At 35.9% G+C, this 25,127-nt stretch overlaps 1 protein-coding gene across 1 annotated transcript in view; it reads right to left on the minus strand.

The window, feature by feature from the left end:
• The window catches only part of LOC121413740 (polycomb protein Scm-like), a 37,639-nt gene that overhangs the window by 10,972 nt on the left and 1,540 nt on the right, over positions 1–25,127 (minus strand). Inside the window, exons 2-6 of the mRNA XM_041606666.1 lie at positions 11,392–11,523; positions 7,247–7,317; positions 5,846–6,080; positions 873–961; positions 23–266 (exon numbers count right to left, since the gene is read on the minus strand). Of these exons, the coding sequence (XP_041462600.1) occupies positions 23–266; positions 873–961; positions 5,846–6,080; positions 7,247–7,317; positions 11,392–11,416 (664 nt within the window). The 5' untranslated portion in view covers positions 11,417–11,523. The remainder of the gene's footprint in view (positions 1–22; positions 267–872; positions 962–5,845; positions 6,081–7,246; positions 7,318–11,391; positions 11,524–25,127) is intronic.

The following is a 25,127-nucleotide window of genomic DNA, read 5'->3' on the forward strand; positions in this document are numbered from 1 at the left end:
TGTTTCATCATGGCTGTCGCACCTGTTTTACCTGGCGGCTGCAGGTAGTGTCCCGTAGCTTTACACCATCCTACAGGAAAGATGTCCCTTGAGTTGATTTCACACCAGTAATCGAAGGCGCCCCTCCAACCATCAAACTGGACAAAGATGGTATTGTCCTTGACCTGCCCCACCGTGGCGGGGCAGATGAGGTGGGGATTCTTACGGTCTACGGCCTCCAGCTTCATGCCCACTTTGAACTCGTTGCCCTTGGGATCGGGTGGTTCCTGAGAGATGAGAAGAAAATTACATTGAAAGATCTCAAGGATCACTTCTACTTCCCTATATTTTCCCCACCACATATATGTTTTGCCATCTAAATGCAAGATAAATAACATTAAAACTATCTATTACAGTATTTTTTTATTATCATCATTATATCACAAAACCAAAAGGGTCATTATCAATCATTGGTGAATAAATGACCTCTAAACTGCAAAGTACATTAATAATAACTTCTCATCCTTTACAAATAAAATATAATTGTTTAAAGGGAGGTGGGATGGAAATGTTCTTGCTTTATGTTTAAACAGAAAAATCCCTATATAAAAATTTGATTGGAAAGTTTCAATTTGTGGGAATAGTGAACCTACACATATTTTCAAGGACGCCACTTAGGCTGGATTTAAAAAAGTCTGAAAATCACCAAGAATAACCCGTTTCCTACTTAAAAAATGTTTTCTACGGTCAGAATAAGGTTAGAAACGTCTGAATTCAGACTTTATATCAAAAAGTGCCATCTCTGTATATTCACTGTTCAGTATAAATTTGTCAAAAAGCTCAAATAGCAGATACAAAATATTGATGTATGTTTGTAGAGTCAGAGTACTTACTGGTTTAAATGCTTGCGTTGGTGCAATGCTGGCATTGTTGAGTGTTCTTAATAGAAACATTGGCCAAGATGAGGCATTCATTCTGAAACCTGCAAATGGATCATAAAAACTATGTTTACCAAGGGCATTTGAAACTATCATTAGAGCAAAATGACTACATAGTACCGTAGATTAAATGTACAAACTATAATTATACTTTCCCTTTTCTCAATTTGCTCTAGTCTTCTCATCCCTCTTCCTGATCAAGCCGACATAATTATTTCTAAAAAGTTTTTGCTTAATTCATAATAAAGAATGTTCACCCTATCCTCGTCCTGTACCTACTCATTCGTTACGAATCTAGCTCGCCTCTACATACATTGTACTCCTTAATATCCACATTAATTAATATTCATACATGTTATTTTTAAGATTATCAAGACATTAACATTCAGGCATAGTGTAAATTCCTGGGACACAACAGAGCCTAAAATTCAAGACAAGACTCTTTATATATATATATAAACAAGTGGAATGCCTCTGGCCGTCTCACCTGCATCACGCGGTTCAATATAGCAGCAGTGCTGACTTTGAATACTACTCTAACTCGCACAAGATGTTCAGTGATACATGGTTACTCTTATGTCCACTTTTTATGAACTAGACCAATAAACTTACAGAGATACATGTATGATGGTTATTCAACAAAAAACCCCAACATGGCCAAAGTTCATTGACCTTACATGACCTTTGACCTTGATCATGTGACCTGAAACTCGAACAGGATGTTCAGTGATACTTGATTACTCTAATGTCCAAGTTTAATGAACTAGACCAATAAACTTTCAAAGTTATGATGGTAATTCAACAGATACCCCCGATTCGGCCAAAGTTCATTGACCCTAAATGACCTTTGACCTTAATCATGAGACCTGAAACTTGCACAAAATGTTAGGTGATGCTTGATTACTATTATGTCCAAGTTTCATGAATCAGATCCATAAACTTTCAAAGTTATGATGGGAATTCAAAAGATATCCCCAATTCGGCCAAAGTTCATTGACCCTAAATGACCTTTGACCTTGGTCATGTGACGTGAAACTCATGCAGGATGTTCAGTGATACTTGATTAACCTTATGTCAAAGTTTCATGAACTAGGTCCATATATTTTCTAAGTTATGATGACATTTCAAAAACTTAACCTCAGGTTAAGATTTCGATGTTGATTCCTCCAACATGGTCTAAGTTCATTGACCCTAAATGACCTTTGACCTTGGTCATGTGACATGAAACTCTAATAGGATGTTCAGTAATACTTGATTAACCTTATGGCCAAGTTTTATTAACTAGGTCCATATACTTTCTAAGTTATGACGTCATTTCAAAATCTTAACCTCAGGTTAAGATTTGATGTTGACGCCGCCACCGCCGCCGTCGGAAAAGCGGCGCCTATAGTCTCACTTTGCTTCGCAGGTGAGACAAAAAATGATTATAATTTTTGAAGGGGTACAAGCAGAAGTGTTAGAGCGTTTGATGAAAGGAATTATTGGAAGTTTAATTGAACAAATTATGTTCCTAAATCCAAACAGTTACTATGGAAACATCACTTTTCTGCAAATCAACATCAAGGAAAGTTGTCAGATCTGAGACATTGTCGAAAAAACGTTGATGAAACACTTCCCTGAGCTGACTAAGGCTTAGAAGCACAGCCACTGTCAACACACAATTGCTTTCACTTTTATTCTTTTGTCTACTCAGAACTGGGTACAAATATTGCACTTTGGAAACAAAAAATGCATTCCAGGGCCCGAAACGTAAAGCTTGTTTAATGATCATGGAGCTGATTTTAAATGATTGATCATACACAACAAACAATGAATCAATCATAAAATTCCACCTCAACATCATTCCTTATGCTTTATACTACTGGGCCCGGACCCTCTGGGACAAGTGTCAGTGAGAGGCCTAAATTGCTTGTACATGTATGTGCAATAGATTTTGACATGGTGGTGGGAAAAAGAAAAAGCAAAGCAAAAAACAAATCAAAAGGGGGTTGTTACGTCGGAAAAGCGGCGCCTATAGTCTCACTTTGCTTCGCAGGTGAGACAGAAAATGATTATAATTTTTGAAGGGGTACAAGCAGAAGTGTTAGAGCGTTTGATGAAAGGAATTATTGGAAGTTTAATTGAACAAATTATGTTCCTAAATCCAAACAGTTACTATGGAAACATCACTTTTCTGCAAATCAACATCAAGGAAAGTTGTCAGATCTGAGACATTGTCGAAAAAACGTTGATGAAACACTTCCCTGAGCTGACTAAGGCTTAGAAGCACAGCCACTGTCAACACACAATTGCTTTCACTTTTATTCTTTTGTCTACTCAGAACTGGGTACAAATATTGCACTTTGGAAACAAAAAATGCATTCCAGGGCCCGAAACGTAAAGCTTGTTTAATGATCATGGAGCTGATTTTAAATGATTGATCATACACAACAAACAATGAATCAATCATAAAATTCCACCTCAACATCATTCCTTATGCTTTATACTACTGGGCCCGGACCCTCTGGGACAAGTGTCAGTGAGAGGCCTAAATTGCTTGTACATGTATGTGCAATAGATTTTGACATGGTGGTGGGAAAAAGAAAAAGCAAAGCAAAAAACAAATCAAAAGGGGGTTGTTACACCCACAAATGTAATAATTGCCCACAAATGTAATAACGCCCACAAATGTAATAACACTTTACCCACAAATGTAATAACGCCCACAAATGTAATAACACTTTACCCACAAATGTAATAATTTTTGATCGCCCACAAATGTAATAACACTTTACCCACAAATGTAATAACGCCCACAAATGTAATAACACTTTACCCACAAATGTAATAATGCACTTTACCCACAAATGTAGTAATGACTTTACCTACAAATGTAATAAATTTGAAGTGATTTTTGGCGAATTCATTCTAAACTAATATCCTATAGTAATGCGTTCATATAGCACAAAAGTTCAGTCTTTTATCCAGACCCGGTTAATGAAATATTACAGTACAAGTCCAAGTCTTTTTCCAGACCCGGTTTTTCAAAATTATAATATACGTCCAAAGTCTTTTTACCAGACCCAGTTGTTTCAAAATTATAATATACGTCCAAAGTCTTTTTTCCAGACCCGGTTAATTCAAAAATTATAATGCAAGTCCAAAGTCTTTTTTTCAGACCCGGTCGTTATAGTTATAATATACGTCGATGAGGGGTAAAGACAACACTCTAAGCCCAAGCATTTTAAGTGGGTTTAATTTTGAAGATTGGTCTCAGCTGTCATTTTTTTTTTCAATATTTCTTTATCTTTTAAATAACCGGGTCCAGACGAAAGACTAAGCATAATACTCGTGTTATTCCACAAGAATAAGAATATGAGTCTTTTGTTTTTAGGATTGTTTAAATCATTTTTAAATCACCGGGTCTGGAATAAAGACAACGCTCTAAACGTGTGCTTTTCTACATGCATGGTCTTAATTTGGAGGATTGTTGGTTCTTAGATTCGTTGTTGGGGGTTGAGTTTTATTGATTTTTTATTCCTGAAATAATTGTGTCTGGAGGAAAGTCGATCTTCGACAATCGGTCTTCATGTTGTTCCACAGTAATTAGATTATTGGGTATTCGTTTTAGAATATTTGTAAAAACTATTTTATTTTTCAAATAGTAACCAAGTCTGGAGAAAGGATGTCTGCTTTACCCACGCATTATTACAATGTTTTGTAGGGGTAGTAGTATTATTTTAAAAAAGACATATTTTTACTGGGTGAAACTTTGGTCTTAGATTCGAAGTTTTTCAGTTACTTTTTTTTAATAGCCGGGTCTGGAGGAAAGAGTATGTTTTAAAACTCGTGTTATTCCACGAGAATAAGAATATAAGGTCTTATGTTACAAGATTTTTTTTCGTAACTGTTTTAGGTCTGGAATAAAGACAACACTCTAAAACTCTTTTAAAACAGGTTCTTAGGTTGAAGGTTTGTTTGGTCTTAAACTTTGATTTTTTCTAATTCTTACTATTAGCATTTTTTAAAGAAAAAAATGGTCGGGCTGAAAGACTACGCTATATATCCAGAATTAATAAGATTATGGGGTCTTTATACTGTTTTTAATAATGTTTAAATAACAGGTAACCGGGTCTGGAGACAAGACTCCGCTTGATTCTCAATTTACTCTTAGTGCATATATTCACAATATACACCGTATAAGTTGAAACAACAACAAAGACATTAATTCCACCAGTTTTAATTAACTGGGTCTGGAGAAAAGACTAAGCTCGATTCCCATTTTTTCCACAGGAATATCATTATCGTATCTTAGTTTGGATTTATATTATAAATTTTGAAATAACTGGGTCAGGAAAAAGACTTTGGACTTATTAAAATTCTTGAAACAACCGGGTCTGGAAAAAAGACTTTGGATTTATATCATAATTTTTTAAACAACCGGGTCTGGAAAAAAGACTTTGGATTTATATTATAATTTTTGAAACAACCGGGTTTGGAAAAAAAGACTTTGGACTTATATCACAATTTTTTAAACAACCGGGTCTGGAAAAAAAGACTTTGGACTTTTATTATATTTTTTAAACAACCAGGTCTGGAAAAAAGACTTTGGATTTATATTATAATTTTTGAAACAACTGGGTCTGGAAGAAAGACTTTGGACTTGTACGTTGATGTTTTATTAACCCGGTCTGAAAAAAGACTTTGCACTTTTGTGCTATATGAACGCATTACTATAGGATTTCAGTTTAGAACGGATTCGCCAAAAATCCCTTCAAATTTATTACATTTGTGGGTAAAGTCATTATTACATTTGTGGGCGATCAAAAATTATTACATTTGTGGGCGATCAAAAATTATTACATTTGTGGGTAAAGTGTTATTACATTTGTGGGCGTTATTACATCTGTGGGTGCAACAGGGGTCCAAAAAAAAAACACTCCACATACCAAGAGGAGGTTGGAGCATGCCACCATGTTTCTCACAATGGCCGATCGGCCTGATGTCAGACGAGTCCACCAACCTCCAGAAGTCATTCTTGTTGTCGCTTCCATCCAGTCGCAGTCTTAACCGTGGCCCGATGAGACCGACTATGGTTGCGATGCAGGTCGAGGTCACGTTGCGAGGATCGAGGGCTTCAAGTTTCATCCACAGGCCAAACTCGTTTGGTGGTGGTATCGGAGCCTGTTGTAATACCAATAATTACATATTATGACAAACATGACCTAAGAGCCATTTCATAAAGCTGTTCGGAAGTTAAGAGTGACTTAAAGAACGACTGGTGAACCTTTCTTATACCCCTTTCATAGTGAGAGCCGAAGTGGAGTTAGTCTGGAGTCCAGGAGGAGTTACTCCACTTTAGAGGGCAATATGAAAATTCTGAAATTAGTTCGATCCGGATTCAAAGTGGCGTACTCAACACACTTCGAGAAGAGGGTTACAAACGGAGTTACTCCGCACCGGAAATGCTGTATACGCTTATCGCTGTGATCTCTGTAGTTGTAAGTCAAACGAATCGTCAATGTCCCGCATTTTTAACCGTGTTCTTGGGGCCAGTTCAATCATCATCACAATCGTCAGAAGTAAGAACTGACTAAAAAGTAACATTGTGATATGGAAGCGAACAGATTACAATATCATATAGCCAACGATTATCTAGCCAGTATAGTAGAGTATCTAGTACCGGATGCTCGCGCAGCACACATCGCTATCTAGCACAGCTGCATTTGCAAAACAAATTTCGGCGCGAATCGCTCGTTGGGGACTTCGGCCACACGTATGGCCCGAACTCGCTTGGAAACCATGGCAACGACTGCGGATACACCGCTGCGGTGCTTGCCAATATGAAAGGGGGTTTAAAGTCTGTCCGCAGTACAAGCAGATCAACTCAACCCGGAGTTTACTCCGGAGTAACTCCACTTCGCCTTCACTATGAAAGGGGTATTACATGATAAACCATCGCAAAAAAACATTTTGCTTCATACCATTTTCCACAAGGATCAACCAGTTGTTCCTAAAGTCGCTCTTAACTTTCAAACTTATGAAACACCCACCAGAACCCTAAAGACAGAGATCTGCCTTTATGCTGAGTTTATAAATACTTCTTTTTTCATAGATGTATGCGTATCATGGTGGGTCTTAGATAAAGCTATCAAAAATTTATGAACGACTTGACTAACAAATAATGACCCTTTCTTGGGAACTAAAAAGACACCCATAAAAATCTAGCATATGTCATTTTAAACACAAAAAAGGGTCACAATTTTCTATTTGTAAAGTCACTTGTAAGTTACAACAGCTTGAAACAACCACCAGGTAATAAATCTGATACAAAAATAATTTCTACATACCTGTTTGAAACATTCTGCTGGCGCACACGTTGCACCTGATTCTTTCAAATAGACATCCCAATCATAGGTCACTGTTAAAATGAATGAATTAATTAATTAATTAAAGAATCTTTATTTTGTTTCAAATCCGATAACAAAGAACAACAACAACAGTAAATCAATGTGATACAAGCAAATAGCAATGAATAAAAAGTAAATATTACAGGATAATATACATAATACATGTACATGCAGTACTTTTTATATAATATACATGTTCATGTAAGTAACACCCATGAGGATAGATGAATAGACAGAGATATTAACCATTAATTTGTATTAAGAATAATATGGTTAAAAAATATATCTGTGGTCTTGTGATGATGATGCTTCAACATTTAAAAAAAATATTTTTAAGGAAATATTGAAAAAAAGCAGAGGTACATGTACAGTAATTTCACAAATATCAATGAAATTAAATCTTCAATCTTTCAAAAGTGTGATTTAATTGAAAGAGCAATCAAAATTATTTTTTGCAAGATGCACAGATACTTTAATGAGAGTATGGATAAAGAATACACATGTACAAAAAGGTAGGTTCTGCACAAATGTATTTTATGAATACTTTTCACTCATATAGAGTAATTCTACTCAATACAGTTCACTGGCCTTGGTTTAAAGATGCATACTATATCCCTGTGTGTTCTCAGAATGAAATCAGACCACAATATTACAATAGAGGTATGACCACATAATTTGATGAATTATATTCAATGCTGGCTAGCAATACACGTATGTACTGTATACATGTAATACACAGGCAAACAGCATGTGTATGTACATGGCTTTAATACAAGGGATATTTTTTTAAGTAAACACTACATGTACATATGTATAATCATTCTAACTTCCTTCATGAATTCTTGGGACAGCAAATCATGTGTAATGTATTTTAACTGTTGAGTGTTGACCTCAATGTGGCACTTGCATACCATATTTTCCCTTTATAGGAAAAAAATCATAATGGTATGAATTTAAACCTTGAGGGGAAAAGGCAAGGATATGTTCAAAATAGAATATACAGTGCATATCAAAAAAAGGTTTACACTTTGAAAAAGCCCTGGGAATTAAAAAATATACAATATGTGGGTAATTTTTTACACACAGCTCAGTGTTAAGCAAATATCGTCTTGATAGCCTCGGTTTGTGGGGGAGTGGGGTGGGGCGCAATGCACTCTTCGAAGTGTTTTGGGCAAGGAAAAAAGTTTAAAAAGGTAAGATATCTTCAAATCAATTTTACTAGCTAAATTCCACGTGTTCTACATGATTAAGGTCTACTTTTATTCGCATAGCTATTTCAAAGTTCTGTGCAAATCATTTTTCAGTAACTTTTCAAAAGTAAGTGGTGCTCACTCAAGCGGAAATATTTTTCGATAGTTATATCGTCATTTGCTTAAATGGATCTGTACCAATGTTAAAATGTGGAAAAATCTTCAGGATATCAAAAATGTATAATTTTACAGGATTTTTTCAAAGTGTAAACTTTTTTTTGATACGCACTGTAGTTTATTTAGCTGGGGAGGTTGCATTTTTGATGTGCATGCATAAAAATGATGGTACATGTATGCATGTTTCCAGAGTACAGGAATTTTAAACCTTGAATTTATTGAAAGAACTTTACTGCCCAGTACAGTAGTGAACATAATTTATAAAGGACATGAAATACTACATTACATACTGTAGGCCAATAATACATGTTCTGTTGGATAGATTTGGAACTGTTTTTTACATGAAAATCGATTTTGATCCAGTGCACAATCAAAATTTAATATCTTGGGAATTTATTCTTTCTGATACTGGTATTCAAAACTATTTCTCAAGTAACTGCTGGTAAACTTTAGCATGATCTTTGTCTGTTGATTTGTGAGATTTAAAATGTAAGAGCTCAAAGAGTCATTTCAGAGAAAATTAAAACATAGTCACAAAATGGCACTTCATATACATGTATGCATTTTAGATACAAAATCTCAACTCAGCCAGTTGGGAAAAAACTCCAATGCCCACTACAATTTTGTAATATTCAAATATCTAGGTAAAAATCTATATTATTGACCCTAAACCAATGGTTCACATTTGATTTGCATACCGGTATTGTAGTTTTTCAGCAAACCTCCATGAAAATAAGAAAATGCATGACAGCTATGTACATGTACACACTTTTGACATATCGGTAAAAAGAAGTTGAGATAAGAGTGAAAAGACAGAAAATGATTTCCTGTTTGGGGATACATGTACATGTATATCAGTGCTCAGTGCAGACTTAAACCATCCAGGTGCATCGTAACATGACTCAACCATGAGTCATATTCATGTCATATAAAATCATGCATGTCTAAGATAAATTACAAGCATTTTGTGAGAAATACAGTATTTTCATCAGAATGAAAAGGGGTCCTATTACTCCTTGTAATCTTTCCCATTAGTTAAGATAAAAATAAAATATCCTACATGTAGGCATATGTGAGACTAAGTAATTAGTTAGGATGCAAAGAGATGAAACAGGCACAAGCAAAATTTTGGTCCATTTTCAATATACAAATAGCGAATAGGCATAAGTGCGATGGTGCAAGATTTTGCATGAGGTGAAAGAAAGATGCTCTATTGAATAGAGCGTTTCTTTCTTTTGCCGAATGCGAAATCTCGCACCATTGCACAGATAAGAATATTAGCTATTTGTGTTGTACAACGCCTCGGAATGTAGGGAAAATATAAAAGTTTTTTCCCTCCAGTAATCTATGAAAAGGGAGCAAAAATATTGAAAGCCAAAAGCAAAATCCCACAAGCCGGGCCCACAAGCGCACATGATCTTGGACCACATTGCGCATTTAGCCAGCGGACTGTACACGCATTGTCACCTTATTCAATGAAATCGCATTGTGACGTCACCTCCTAAAGCCGTGCAATGGTACATTTTGGATGGTACGTCTTGTGTGCAACGGTACGAATGTGTGACATTCAGCCTCCCGCGTACAACAAGCTAAGTAGGCGTTGTACAATGACAGTTGTTCTATTCAATAGTACATTGTAATCGATCGCTCACAAATTAAAACAAAATCATTCAAGTGAGGTTCAATGCTGTACTTCAGGGAATAATTCCTGGTATTGCATTGCAATTTGCTCCACATTTTTTGAAAGTCTGCTATGCATTTTGTATTTTCAAGTGAAGAAAATCATTCAAATTTGATTATATTTTAAACTTAGACTCTTTATTTCTACACTAGATAAATTAATAATGGCTACATGTATGTGACATCCACTGTACAAACATGTACATGTACCAGTACAGTAAAATTAATAAATTTTCAATTGCACTGAAAACAAGATGGTCAGAAAAGTCTACCCTACATGTATCTCCAAACAAGACAAAATTTTAGGCAAAAGAATGGTTATTCATTCTGAGGACATTCTATCCCTTCTACCTCTAGGGACACCTGAACAAATGGAATAAGATTCGGTATAAGTACCACTGAATTATTAATGCAAGCACATGACTGTGTGATCCCCCAGTGGATATCAAATATTCAACGGCTGTGTGGTGACCAGCACTTCGCTTTGCATAACACAGGGAAGATGCTGTTTCAGTGGACAATTTATTATGCATTACATTATGTAAAGAAACTAAGTAAAGTGAATTTACATGTATTCATCATGCAATGTATAATTTCCACAGAAAATTCTAGACATGTATCTCATATAGATTTATGTGAAATTTCATATTGTCAACAAAACAAAATTATGGTTTATGTTCGCACACTTTGTTTATCTATGAATTATCAGAAATGTAAGCTACATACTGTATACTGTATGTAATGATTCTGTATTTATTTTTGGTAGGAAATCAATAAAAAAAGTTGTATTTGTATTAGAGTTATATATAATTCTAATCCTATATGTACATGCAAATTATTTTAAATGCGATAACCTTTATTTATCATCTCATTTTCCCAATGTTTACATACATAATAAAAAATTATGGTTTATGTAACTGCTACATGTAGCAGTTATATGATCTTTATTTTGCATTTTTAATGAACAAATATTTGTGGCTAATATTTATGTAAAAAAAGGTTACATCAAACGTTAGAAATATATATGTTAATAATTACCTGGAATTTTACTTGCTTTTGCCATGGCGGATCGATGTGGTGAGAGTGTACTGTTTACTCAGTGGTTCTCTGCTATTTATAACATCTTCTAAAAACCCTTGCCCTCGATCAATTTCAAGTTACGTCAAAGCTCTGCAGACAAAATCAATGGGAGAGTGGTATTAGTGAACAACATGAAAAATAAAAAAGAAAAAATTATATGAAAGAATAACATGTACAGTATGTCAAAATTTACAAAATTAAATATGATAATGAATAAATCTATAGGTGGGGGAAGGGGTGGGGTAACATGGATTGTTCTCACTGTGACAGGGTTATAAATATTTTATGTTTATGCTACATGTATATTACTTTTTAAATTTAAAAAGTAATATAGCATAAACATAAAGTCTTCTACAGTACAGCTGTAGTGCCCCGCTAAATCAAGGGTTTGTGATGCTCGCTCCAAAAGAAAAAAACTGCTGATAATTTATATTTTTTTAATCACATTTCAAAGTGCTATCAATTATGTCACATCACTTTAATATGGCTGTTTTTTCAATCTAGAGAAATGTTGAGTGGGCGCTTCCTTCAAAGTCCATGTTAAGACATGAGGATCCGATGGTATGTTTGTACAATTACCCCAAGAATTGTAATTATTGTCCCCAACTCCCCCCCCCCCATCAGTAGAGCTTGGTGATACCATAGCTAGTATAGTACATACACAATTTTCATTATTCATCTAGAAAATATCAGTATCAATGGTGCAATTTGCAAAATTCAAAGAAAACATCACAGGAAAAATAGTTATTATCCCGTCGCTTCAGAATCAATTCGACAAAAGAGTTCAAAACACATCAAATGATAAATCATTAAAACCAATAATCAAAATGAAGAGTAGCAGCTAGGGAATGAATAATATCTAGTGTGCTTCCATCAACATTCTCCATGTAAGCAATAGAAATTTGGGACAATGATATTTTATTTACAACCATCACCATTGAGACTGTATGGAGGTAGAGTCCCAGTGTATGGCACGCATATAGGGAATCAATTAAATATATATTTCACTTAGAAAATATATCTTTCTCTTCCACTAAACCATTTCACTTAAAGAAATTTATATTTCACTTTTAAAAATATATTCCACTTTATCAAAAAAATATATTTCACTTTAAAAAATACGTTTCACTTTAAAAAAAAAAGTATTTCACTTTTCCCAAAAAAATATGTTTCACTTTTCAAAAAAATATATTTCACTTTTCAAAAAAAAGATATTTCACTTTTCAAAGAAATATATTTCACTCTTCTAAAAGATATATTTCACTTTTCAAAAAGAAAATATTTCACTTTTCTAAAAAAAATATATTTCACTTTTCCCAAAAAATATATTTCACTTTCCAAAAAAATATATTTCACTTTTCAAAGAAATATATTTCACTCTTCAAAGAAATATATTTCACTCTTCTACAAGATATATTTCACTTTCCAAAAAAATATATTTCACTTTCCAAAAAAATATATTTCACTTTTGAAAAAAAAATGTTTCACTTTTCAAAAAAAAAAAATCATTTCACTTGATACATTTTAATTTTGAGAGAAAACAAATCCTTTCACTTTTGTTGGATAACACATGCGGCTGCCGTATTAGATCGTAACTATCCTCACGGAAATATCCATTCCTCTCGCTACGAAAAACATTTCACTCGTGTTGCAAATTCATTTCACTCAATTGCGAAAAAATACGTTCCTCTTTTTTCTCGGCCTGTAGGCGGCGCGCACCATTGTTGGCGGGACGAGGAGAAGGTACATGATATATCTATCTATCTCTCTCTCTGCCTAACATATATCTATCTGTTTAAATATGTCTATCCTTCTATCTATCTATCTATCTAATATCTATTTATTTCGTTTAAATCTGTGTATTTATCATTCAATCTTTATATCTATCTATCTATTTATCTACCTATCTATCTTATGTCTATCTGTTCAGAATACATATGTCTATCCGTATGTCTACTTTTTATCTTTCAATCTAATAACTATTGATCTGTCTAAATAGTTATGTCTGTTTATTTGTTTGTTTAACTATATAATATTTATCTATCAAATTTGTTTAATGTTATTCTATCTGTCTACCTATCAATAAATATATCGATCTATTTTTTTTCTCTCTCTCTATCTATCTATCTATCTTTCTATCTATCTATCTATCTATCTATTTATCTATCTGTCTGTCTATCTGTGTATGTACCTATGTATCTACCTGTCTCTGAATCTATGTGTATATCAAATATGATATCATTATCACCGCTGGGAATCATCGTATTTTTTTCATCAATCATTATCAGTATCAGCCTCCTCATCGTATTTTTTTATCGTCAATGTCTATCTGTCCGATACCTATCTATCTGTTTATATCTATCTACCTATCCATCTGTCATCTATCTGTCTATCTATCTATCTATTAATCAGGGGCCGCGGAACGGTTTTCAAAGCGGGGGGGGGGGGGCTGACCATGCAAAAAATCACAATCATACGGTCATTTTTACGGTTTTGGAAAAAAGTAAAGGGGGCTGCCCCCCCCCCAGCTTCCGCGGCCCCTGTTAATATATATCTATCTATCTTCTATTATCTATCCACCTATCATTTATCTCTCCATCAATCTATCTATTTATCTATCTTTCTTATATGTATCTGTTTGAATATGTATGTCTGTTTGTCTATTTATCTTTCATACTTATATCCACTCATTTGTTTAAATAATTATGTTTGTTTATCTCTGCATCTACGACAGACCACCTAATTCGTCCGTACGACGAATTAAAATCTAATTTCACTTGTTACATTTTAAATCTGAGATAAAACAAATCCTTTCACTTTTGTTGGATAACACATACGGCTGCCGTATAGACCGTGAGTAAATTTCGTTCTTCACGTAAATATCGATTCCTCTCGCTACGAAAAACATTTCACCCATGTTGCAAATTCATTTCACTCAATTGCAAAAAATACGTTCCTCTTTTTTCTCGGCCTGTAGGCGGCGCACACCATTGTTGGTGGGACGAGGACAATGCACCACGAGGTGGGCCCATAAACACAAATTGTAAAGTTTGAATTTATCGCTGATTATACACAATAGCCAGGGCAATCAGCTGTTGCATTCGGCCCTACGATCAATCACTAACCTTAGCACGGTCTGGCTATACGTTTTGTAGGCATGGGGCATGAATACTTCATACATACACTATCTACGGAGCTGAATGGTCAAGGTATAAGTGTTGAAATTTCCCTTTTCTCCCTTCCGTCTGTCTTTTACTTCATTGACATACGATGGTCATAATGATTGATGAAATGAAGCTTACAAAAAGCTACATTTCACCGGTCAACTCGCTTGTACCTGCACTGCAAAACCAAATTCTCTCCATTTTGTATGGGACATGAATGGGGGGTCACCATCCTTAGAACAGACATAAAAAGTGAGTATACGGGACTGAAGTTGGGTAATGACATGGACATTCTCGGCTAACACCACAGAGATGTATACTAATTGCGCGTTATATAAGTATCTCTACTATGGCTAACACCAACCTTTTCGGGCTGAGCGATGACGTCATCATCCAACTTCAGTCCCGAATACTCACTTTTTATGTCTGTTCTAAAGATGGTGACCCCCCCCCCTTATCATGTCTCGGACAAAATGGAGAGAATTTGGTTTTGCAGTGCAGGTACAAGTGAGTTGACCAGTGAAATGTAGCTTTTTGTAAGCTTCATTTCATCAATCATTATGACCATCGTATGTCAATGAAGTAAAAGACAGACAGAATGGAGAAAAGGGAAATTTCAACACTTATACCTTGACCATTCAGCTCCGTAGATAGTGTATGTAAAAAGCATTCATGCCTCATGCCTATAAAACGTTATAGCCAGACCGGCCGTGCTAAGGTTAGCGATTGATCGTAGGGCCGAATGCGAAAGCTGATTTCCCTGGATGCTGTGTATTATCAGCGATAAATTCAAACTTAACGATTTGTGTTTATGGGCCCACCTCGTGGTGTATTGTCCTCGTCCCACCAACAATGGTGTGCGCCGCCTACAGGCCGAGAAAAAAGAGGAACGTATTTTTTGCAATTGAGTGAAATGAATTTGCAACATGAGTGAAATGTTTTTCGTAGCGAGAGGAATGGGGATATTTACGTGAAGAGCGAAATTTACTTACGGTCTAGCCGTATGTGTTATCCAACAAAAGTGAAAGGATTTGTTTGATCTCAGATTTAAAATGTAACAAGTGAAATTAGATTTTATTTCGTCGTGCGGACGAATTAATTGGTCTGTCGTAGATACAGAGATAAACATACATAATTATTTAAACAAATGAGTGGATATAAGTATGAAAGATAAATAGACAAACAGACACATATTCAAACAGATACATCATACATATAAAACAAAGATAGATAAATAGATGGCTGGAGAGATAAATGATAGGTGGATAGATTAATAGAAGATAGATATATTAACAGGGGGCGCGAAAACTGGGGAGGGGGGCTTCAGCCCTCCCCCCCACACTTTTTTTCTGAAACCGTGTACAAAAACGTAAAAATGACCATATGATTGTGATTTTTTGCATGGTCCCCCCCCCCCACTTTGAAAACCGTTCCGCGGCCCCTGATTAATAGATAGATAGATACATGTAGATAGATATAGATAGATAGATAGAGATAGATAGATAGAGATAGATAGATAGATAAAGAGACAGATATATAGATTTGTAGATAAAAAGTGAAAGGATTTGTTTTCTCTCAAACTTGAAATGTAACAAGTGAAATGATTCTTCGTCGAAAAAAATAAAAAAAATTTTGAACAGTGAAATTAATTTTTTTCAAAAGTGAAACATTTTATTTGGAAAAGTGAAACATTTTTTTTGGAAAAGTGAAATATATTTTTTTGAAAAGTGAAATATATTTTTTTTTAAAGTGGAATATATTTTTTGAAAAGTGAAATATATTTTTTTTGATAAGTGAAATATATTTTTTTTCGAAAGTGAAATATATTTTTTTTAAAAGTGAAATATATTTTTTTGAAAAGTGAAATATATATTTTTTTTGAAAAGTAAAATATATTTTTTTTTCATAAAGTGGAATACAATTTTTAAAAGTGAAATGGTTTAGTGGAAGAGAAACATATTTTTTTCAATTGAAATATATATTTAATTGTTTCCCTATGGGAGTGGCATACCAGTGTGATTATGAGTCAAATCTCATGTTTTAAAGATCACTCATCGCCAGGCAATCATGAGTCATCCTGCAATATCCAGCAAGGATGGGGTATGCTACATGACTACATGTAATCAACACTCTCTTTGTAAAGTGATTTTAAAATGACCTGCGTGACCATATACTAGGTCCCCTGCATGGAAAGCTGCCGAGTTGTACTGTGCTATAATAGCAAAAAGTATGTTATGATTTATTAATCATTCAATTTTTTTATTAGGGTAGCCCCATCAACACTTATACCCCTTTCATAAACCCATCCTCCAATTAGCCGCCTAAGAGTAATGCGGATAATTCAATTAAAATTGCGTTCACAAACTCCGAAAATTATCCGCATTATTTTTACGAGCGCCCGTCCTGAAAAAGGCGGATAATCGTCGTGGCAACCGCACACACCCCCTCCGATGCGGTTGTGTTGGAAAAGGGTGACCTTGTGACCGCACCATGGCAATTATCTGCATTATTTTAGAAATGCGTTCAAGTCAAAATCTGGTCCCGATGCCGCTATTATGCGGATAATTGCAGCATCAAAATAATGCGGTCCTCCTCCGATTTTACGACCAAATTATGCTGCTATTAGCCGCATAATTGGGTTTATGAAAGGGGTATTACATGAAGTTCAAACCTAAGTATGCATTTCTAGAATTTAGGTTGGTAAGGTTGGTAGGTTTTAACAAATGTACAAATTCATGTTGTGATATTAGTATTTACATTTTTACAATAATATTTAAAGCAATGGAAAATATGTGTTATTTACACAAAAATGAGCAGAAATACATATATCCCCCTCCCAGAATGGAATGTGTGTTGTATGTATAGTGAGTGATTGTATTACTGAACGCACGCATCATATGCGTCAGAAAATAATTTCATAAGCTCAAAACTTTGCAACATCCTTCCAAAGGGAACTTGAATAGAAAGATGATGAAAATGGTCAAAAACACAATTTCAAAGTCTTATTCTAATAATAAAAAAAATAGCTCATCGGTGATTTTGTTGTTTTCTCAATTTTTCCCAGAGGAAACATATGTTTGATAAATACGATACCCTTTTCAAGTGACCAAAATATTTCACATGCGAAGAGGGGTCCGATTGGAAGCTAATATCGTAAAAAGAATAACAATTTTGGCAAAATTTTTACATATTTATACATTATTTTGTAGATAATTGTGTTCAGTAATACGATACACTACCATACAATACAAATACCCAGAATCACTTTGTGATTGGTAATTTTCAGTCAAAATAATTTGAAGCCATTTGTGTATGTCATACATGCCATACTAAAGAAATCTTAAGAAATTGATCAATCATCTTTCAATAGGGGAAGTCTATGGTCCACCCCCCCCCCCAAAAAAAAGGTTGATTCGGATTTGTGAAAAATCAAATAAGAATAATGCTGAACAGTTTATCAAATTCAAAAGTAAAAAAAAGAAATATGCTTACATGTATACTATATTTTACAAAACGTTTTTTTAAAAACTGGCTTGTAGTTTATGTGGTAAAGAACGTGTGGGCCAAATTTTGGCGCAAACGGCGCCTGAGATCAGAAGAGGGGCCATCATACCCCCCCCCCACTCCTTAATACATCTCAAATAGCCAAGTCCTTTTAGGGTTAACCCCGTACTAATTTTTTTTCCTTTTTAACACAAGTCAAAATTTTCTGCCTAGTCTTGCTATGGAAATGCTAGCTTAGTCCCGGCCTAGTGGTAGCCATTCATGAGTGCTTATCTCTGATTGGACAACAGCGCTGGCTCCGTTGCCCGTAGGGCATACATCGAGCAATGTCCTTGGCTTGGCCGGATTTCTTTTTCCACTCTTAACCCCGGACTTTCACTCTTAGCACCGCAATTGTTCGGTTTTTCTGCTATTTTGTACCATAGGTTGGGTTGACCCACTTTGCAAAATTCCTGTGTAAAAAGGAAATGAGCTAAGCTTAAACCCAATAGGTGGGGCTAAATTGCCGTTAAGCCCAAATACATGTATGGTGTAAATTTTTTTTGCTAACTAGTGGATAGCAAGGCGGTTCAGCTGATCTCTCCTGATATTGCGATCAATAAAATGCAATATGATCTTATGACCACTTGATGACCTTTGACTTTATAATCCTCATGAACACATGTATGGTATATTAAACCCACTTGTTATTTTGTACCCAGTGTAAACACAACTGATGCAGAAATAAAGAAATGAGAGCAATTTGAACAAAAACTTGACCTTTGACCGCTATCTGACCATTGACCCCATCATCCTCAACTAATCAAGGATCATTTGAACCAAGTGTGACCAAATTGATGCAGAAATAATGGAGTGAGAGCAAGGTGAACAAAAACTTCAAACAAGGATGGACATGACCTCATATCATTTGACCTTTTGACCCTTAGATGACCTTTGCCCCTATCCATCAACCACATGGACATACATGTGGTACTACATATACATTGTACTTTAGGAATACATGTATACCAAATGTTCATGTAATTTATGCAGAAATAAAAACAAGTTGAACGCCTCTGGCTGTCTTGCCTGCATTACACCATTCAATATACATGTAGCAACAGTGCAGACTTTGAAAACAGCTATTGAATAATTATTCACAAAAGAAAACCGTATGATAATGAAATACTACATGTTTATGTCCATTGACCCAACATGACCTTTGACCATAATCATGTGACCTAAGACATGTGCAAAACATACTTGATAAACCTTATGTCTATGTTTCATGAACTACAGACATGTACATGTGCAGATCCATAAACTTTCAGTTATGATGCCAATGCAACAAATACCCCCAATACAGCCAAAGTTTATTGACCTTAAATGACATCTTGGTCAGGGATACATGGTTTCTATTATGTCCAAGTTTCATGAACTAGATCCATAAATGTTTAGAAAAATGACAATTCTACAAAAAACCCAATGTATTATCAAAGTTCATTGACCCTAAATGACCTTTGACCTTGGTCATATGACCTGAAACTCGCACAGGATGTTCAGCGATACTTAATTGTTCTTATGTCCTAAGTTTCATGAACTAGAACCATACAATTTCAAAGTTATGATGACAATTTCACAAATACCCAAAACATGGTCAAATTGACCTTTGACCTTGGTAATGTTACCTGGAACTCAGGTAGGATCTTCAGTAATACACAATTACCCTTATGTATAAGTTTCATGAACAAGCTCCAAATACTTTAAGTTATGATGACATTTCAAAAACTAATAACCTTTGTTAAGATTTCAATACTGATTCCCCAAACATGGTCTAAGTTCATTGACCCTAAATGACCTTTGTCATGTGACCTGAAACTCAGGCAGGATGTTCAGTAATATGAAATACTTGACAAACCTCATGTCCAAGTTTCATGAACTAGGTCCATATACTTTCTAAGTAATGAGATTTCAAAAACTTAACCTTGGTTAAGATTTTAATATTGACACCGCCGCTGTCGGAAAAGTGGTGCCTAGTCTCGCTCTGCTATGCAGGCAAGACAAAAACAAGAGCAAGTTCAACAAAAACTAGACCTTTTGACACCTAGATGATCTTTGACCCCATCATTCTCAAGGACAGAAATGCAGTATTATTCAAGGATCATTCAAACAATGTGTGATGAAAGAATTCATGCAGTCCGTTATAGACCTTCATCCATAGAATTGAGGTGGGTGCATGATTTCTTTTTTTTTCTTTGATTTTGAGTGTTTTTGGTACCCCAACCTCGAAGGTTCCCATGTTTGATTTGTTATAACTGTGGCAGCAGCCTATCCTTCTGGGGCCCGTTTCATGACGAGATGAGCGATATGTAGGAATGTCCTAGGACCATTCTTCCAAGATAGGAAGATTGGCGACAAATCAGCGCTTTCCGTTTCACAAGGCAATTCTGTCTACCAAGCCATGACATCGTTTGATATCGATAGTTTCGTAAAAGTAATAGTCTTCATCGTCACCTGAACCTTTTATTTCGGAATGACGACTTTTCATAAAATCATGTTTTTCAATAAATGGACATCAAATAATATTTTATTTATTACTGATTGCAGAATTGATGTATGTACATTTAGCTTACTTTATGAGGTAACAAGTGTGTCACTAAGTCGAGCACATATTAAGCCCGCCTGTAACACGGAAAATAGAGTTATTGGTTAAGCAAGAAAAGTGGAAGGTGGCGACTTCAGCTTTAAAATTCTGACCTCAAAATCAATAAAATTGCTGGGATCTATGCTAGAATCATATACACCAAATTATATGAGCCTAAGTTCAACTAAGTTATCGCGTTAACAAGGACTTCATAATGGTAAGATGAAAACATGTCAGTGTGACCTTGACTTTTTGACCTCAAAATAGATGGGCCTCCTGGGATCCATGCTAAACACCAATACCGTGTTTACACATTGACTCGGCTCGGGTGTTGAATCCGCGAGCCGGGTTGAACACTGCGAAGAAGAGATCAGAGATCGCGTTTATACGTACATATAAAAAGGAGAGTTCAACACGGCTCGCGGATCTCGAACGGAAGAAGAATTATGACGTCGCAAATTAAACGCGGGAAATTCACCGCCGGAATCGAATCTTGTCCGTGCGAACAACAACAATGCCAAAAGTGAAAGCGCGCGCAGTGACCTGGTCAAGAGAGTTCGACACGGCTTTCTGTTTACACACGAAAAAATTGCCGAGTCTGACTCGGCTCGCGGGTTGAAACCTACGATTTTGGAGGATCGAAAAAGCCGTGTTCGACACGGCTCGCGGATCACACTGATCGCGTTTACACAGCATAAAATTGCCGTGTTGAGCACGGCTCGCGTGTCGAACCCCCGAGCCGTGTCACTGTGTAAACACGGTACAAATTATATGAGCCTAGGTTAAGTTAACAGAAGTTATCGTGAACACAATGGCTGCAGAAGGGTAAGATGAAAATGTCACTGTGACCTTGAATGAAGAGGCACATTTTAAATCGTAGGGTAGGCCCCTTTCGGCCCCTATGTCATGTTAAAGCAATAATTTCGTTGAAATATCCAGGAAAGGTGTCTCTAAAGGACACTGTGTTCTAAACTAAATAAGGGAAATAATGAAAATTTCAATTTTATTTTTAGTAAGTTATGTTTATCAAATTTTTTCTCGTTTTACCTCATAAAGTAAGCTCCATACATCAATTCTACAATCAGTAATACTAATAAATAAAACTTTATTTGATCTCCATTTATTGAAATATTATGAAAAGTCATCATTCCAAAATAAGGTTCAGGTGACGATGAATTGAAGACTAAACATTTTTCCGATACTATCGATATCAAACAATGTCGTGGACTTGGAGGAAACAATTGCCTTCGTGAAACAGAAAGCGCTGATTTGACGCCAATCTTCCTATCTCAGACTCGGAATGGTCCCAGCCTTTCCTACAGCTACGTATCGCTCATCTCGTCATGCATTGATGCAACAGGCCACCTAACCCAGGGAGCGCCGGACCGCGAAGTTCGCGGTCCGGTGCCCAGGAGCTTACCGTGTATTTACCCATACTAACGGGACAAGGGTAGATTATGGTCAAAATATCTAGCAAGATAAATTGTGAAAAGAGAAATTATACACTTACCACGATTATATGGATGAAGGTCTAACGAGTGGTAGAATTCTGACGTCGAAGCAGACTCTGACTGGAACCTCAAACAAGTGGAATGCCTCTGGCCGTCTCACCTGCATCACGCGGTTCAATATAGCAGCAGTGCTGACTTTGAATACTACTCTAACTCGCACAAGATGTTCAGTGATACATGGTTACTCTTATGTCCACTTTTTATGAACTAGACCAATAAACTTACAGAGATATGATGGTTATTCAACAAAAAACCCCAACATGGCCAAAGTTCATTGACCTTACATGACCTTTGACCTTGATCATGTGACCTGAAACTCGAACAGGATGTTCAGTGATACTTGATTACTCTTATGTACAAGTTTCATGAATCAGATCCATAAACTTTCAAAGTTATGATGGTAATTCAACAGATACCCCCGATTCGGCAAAAGTTCATTGACCCTAAATGACCTTTGACCTTAATCATGAGACCTGAAACTTGCACAAAATATTCAGTGATGCTTGATTACTATTGTGTCCAAGTTTCATGAATCAGATCCATAAACTTTCAAAGTTATGATGGGAATTCAACAGATATCCCCAATTCGGCCAAAGTTCATTGACCCTAAATGACCTTTGACCTTAGTCATGTGACGTGAAACTCATGTAGGATGTTCAGTGATACTTGATTAACCTAATGTCCAAGTTTCATGAACTAGGTCCATATATTTTCTAAGTTATGATGACATTTCAAAAACTTAACCTCAGGTTAAGATTTCGATGTTGATTCCTCCAACATGGTCTAAGTTCATTGACCCTAAATGACCTTTGACCTTGGTCATGTGACATGAAACTCTAAAAGGATGTTCAGTAATACTTGATTAACCTTATGGCCAAGTTTTTTTAACTAGGTCCATATACTTTCTAAGTTATGACGTCATTTCAAAAACTTAACCTCAGGTTAAGATTTGATGTTGACGCCGCCGCCGCCGTCGGAAAAGCGGCGCCTATAGTCTCACTTTGCTTCGCAGGTGAGACAAAAAACGAAAAGTTCTCTCCTTCTGCCCTAGTCTCGATCGGCCATTTTGTTATGATTCTTAACAAAAACGGCCGATCGAGACTGGGGAGGAGAGAACTTTTCGATTTTTTGAGATTCCAGTCTGTGCTTCGACGTCCGACTCAGAATTCTACCACTTGTTAGACCTTCATCCATATGATAGTGGTAAGTGCATAATTTCTCTTTTCACAATTTATCTTGCTAGATATTTTTACCATAATCTACCCTTGTCTCGTTAGTATGGGTAAATACATGGTAAGCTCCTGGGCGCCGGCCCGCTATCGGCGCACAGTGGGCCGGGGTGAAACAAAAGTGCGCCAAAAGTCATTTTGGGCAATTTCAGATTTTTAATTTTTGTCATGCCCAGCTGAAAGACAACACTTTGAAGAATGCTTCAGCAAAATATTTCATTCCGGAATTTGCATAAAGGTTGTTAATTTCCTACCTCAAATCATAAAATGTGACATTTAGCGAAATGTCGCGTATATGACAACCTAGTTGAAATACAGGCCATTTCACAGGAAATTTTTCATGTAGGAATCTGAATTGGCTCCCACATAATCCTGATATATTCTATTTTCGTGTGGAAGGGTTCAAAGTAGATAAAAGACACCTTTCAGGAGGTTTATAGGATGATTATTCCTCGAAATAGGCTGAAAATCCTTTTTTTTTCATTTACATTAGAAACGTTTAGATTTCCGTGGATTTCCGTCTCAATTCTATAAGCATCATTTTTCCTGATGTCTAAGCTTTAAGTCGATACCAAATTTAGCTGCCCGTTTTTGCCCGTTTTCATGTTTTACTTGAGACAACACCCCAAAAACCTGTTCAAAAACGGTCATTTTTATACCGCACAGTCATCGTAGCGCCACGTATGGGTGTACATTGCCGTTCGCTTTTGCATGGCGAGGACGATTCCCCTTCCATTCCATGAAAATGACATGAATTCCGAGCATACTGTAAACAAAATAAAGGTTGCTGATGCAAATAAGGGCTTAACCCACAACTCTTCCAGAGATAAAACTTACTTGTAGAATAATTTCAGCCCAAAACACTCCTCATCGTGATACATTCGTGGTGTTATATACGTGTACTCTGCGTTTTACACAAGTCAACACAGCTTGATAAAGCACGGTTTATATTTTTTTTATAAATCTAATTAATGATCATTCTGATGCTATCACACTATTTTCGGCATCTCATACACACTTTTTAGGCATGTGAGAAGCATAAACCAACATTTACTCTGTTTAATCTTAAAGTAGCACACAACACAAAGTTTGTATACTACACATTGTTTAGCGTAATTTGTCTTTTCACAGCTAGGTTTTAAGTAGACCAAAAGCTTCAGTCTCTGTATTTTGGTTGTTCCGCTGAACTACGTTGGCTCTACTCACCAATACATAGACTGAAGAGCTTGGAGGCCCGTACGTACAGACAACGTATAGTGAACTAACGTTTTATAGGTCGCGATTTAAAACTGTTTTTTAAAGCGAAATTTGCAGTTTCATGGTTTCCATTATCAGGTAAATATAAGTAATTGCATACCTTGGACCGGAGTTATTGATAAAAATCCTCTGGATGATCCAGACACCTTTCATCTAAGACATTTTCACCGGAGCTGACGGTTTTTCTCGCAAGTTGCCATCTTGAATGACGTCATTATCGTTAATATCTCGATATATCGAATGTTGTCTGCTACCTGTGATCGTAGCGGTTTAGCTCGCATGTGGAGCAGATCGCATTATAATTAATATTGAAAGCAATATCGATATCACATTCAAAATTGTTGATGCACTCTCTGTTCATTTGTTATTTTGGCTGCTATTTTGGGAGTGATTCTGGCATCCAAGT

The sequence above is a fragment of the Lytechinus variegatus genome, chromosome 4 (assembly GCF_018143015.1).
Source record: "Lytechinus variegatus isolate NC3 chromosome 4, Lvar_3.0, whole genome shotgun sequence".
Classification (NCBI taxonomy): domain Eukaryota; kingdom Metazoa; phylum Echinodermata; class Echinoidea; order Temnopleuroida; family Toxopneustidae; genus Lytechinus; species Lytechinus variegatus.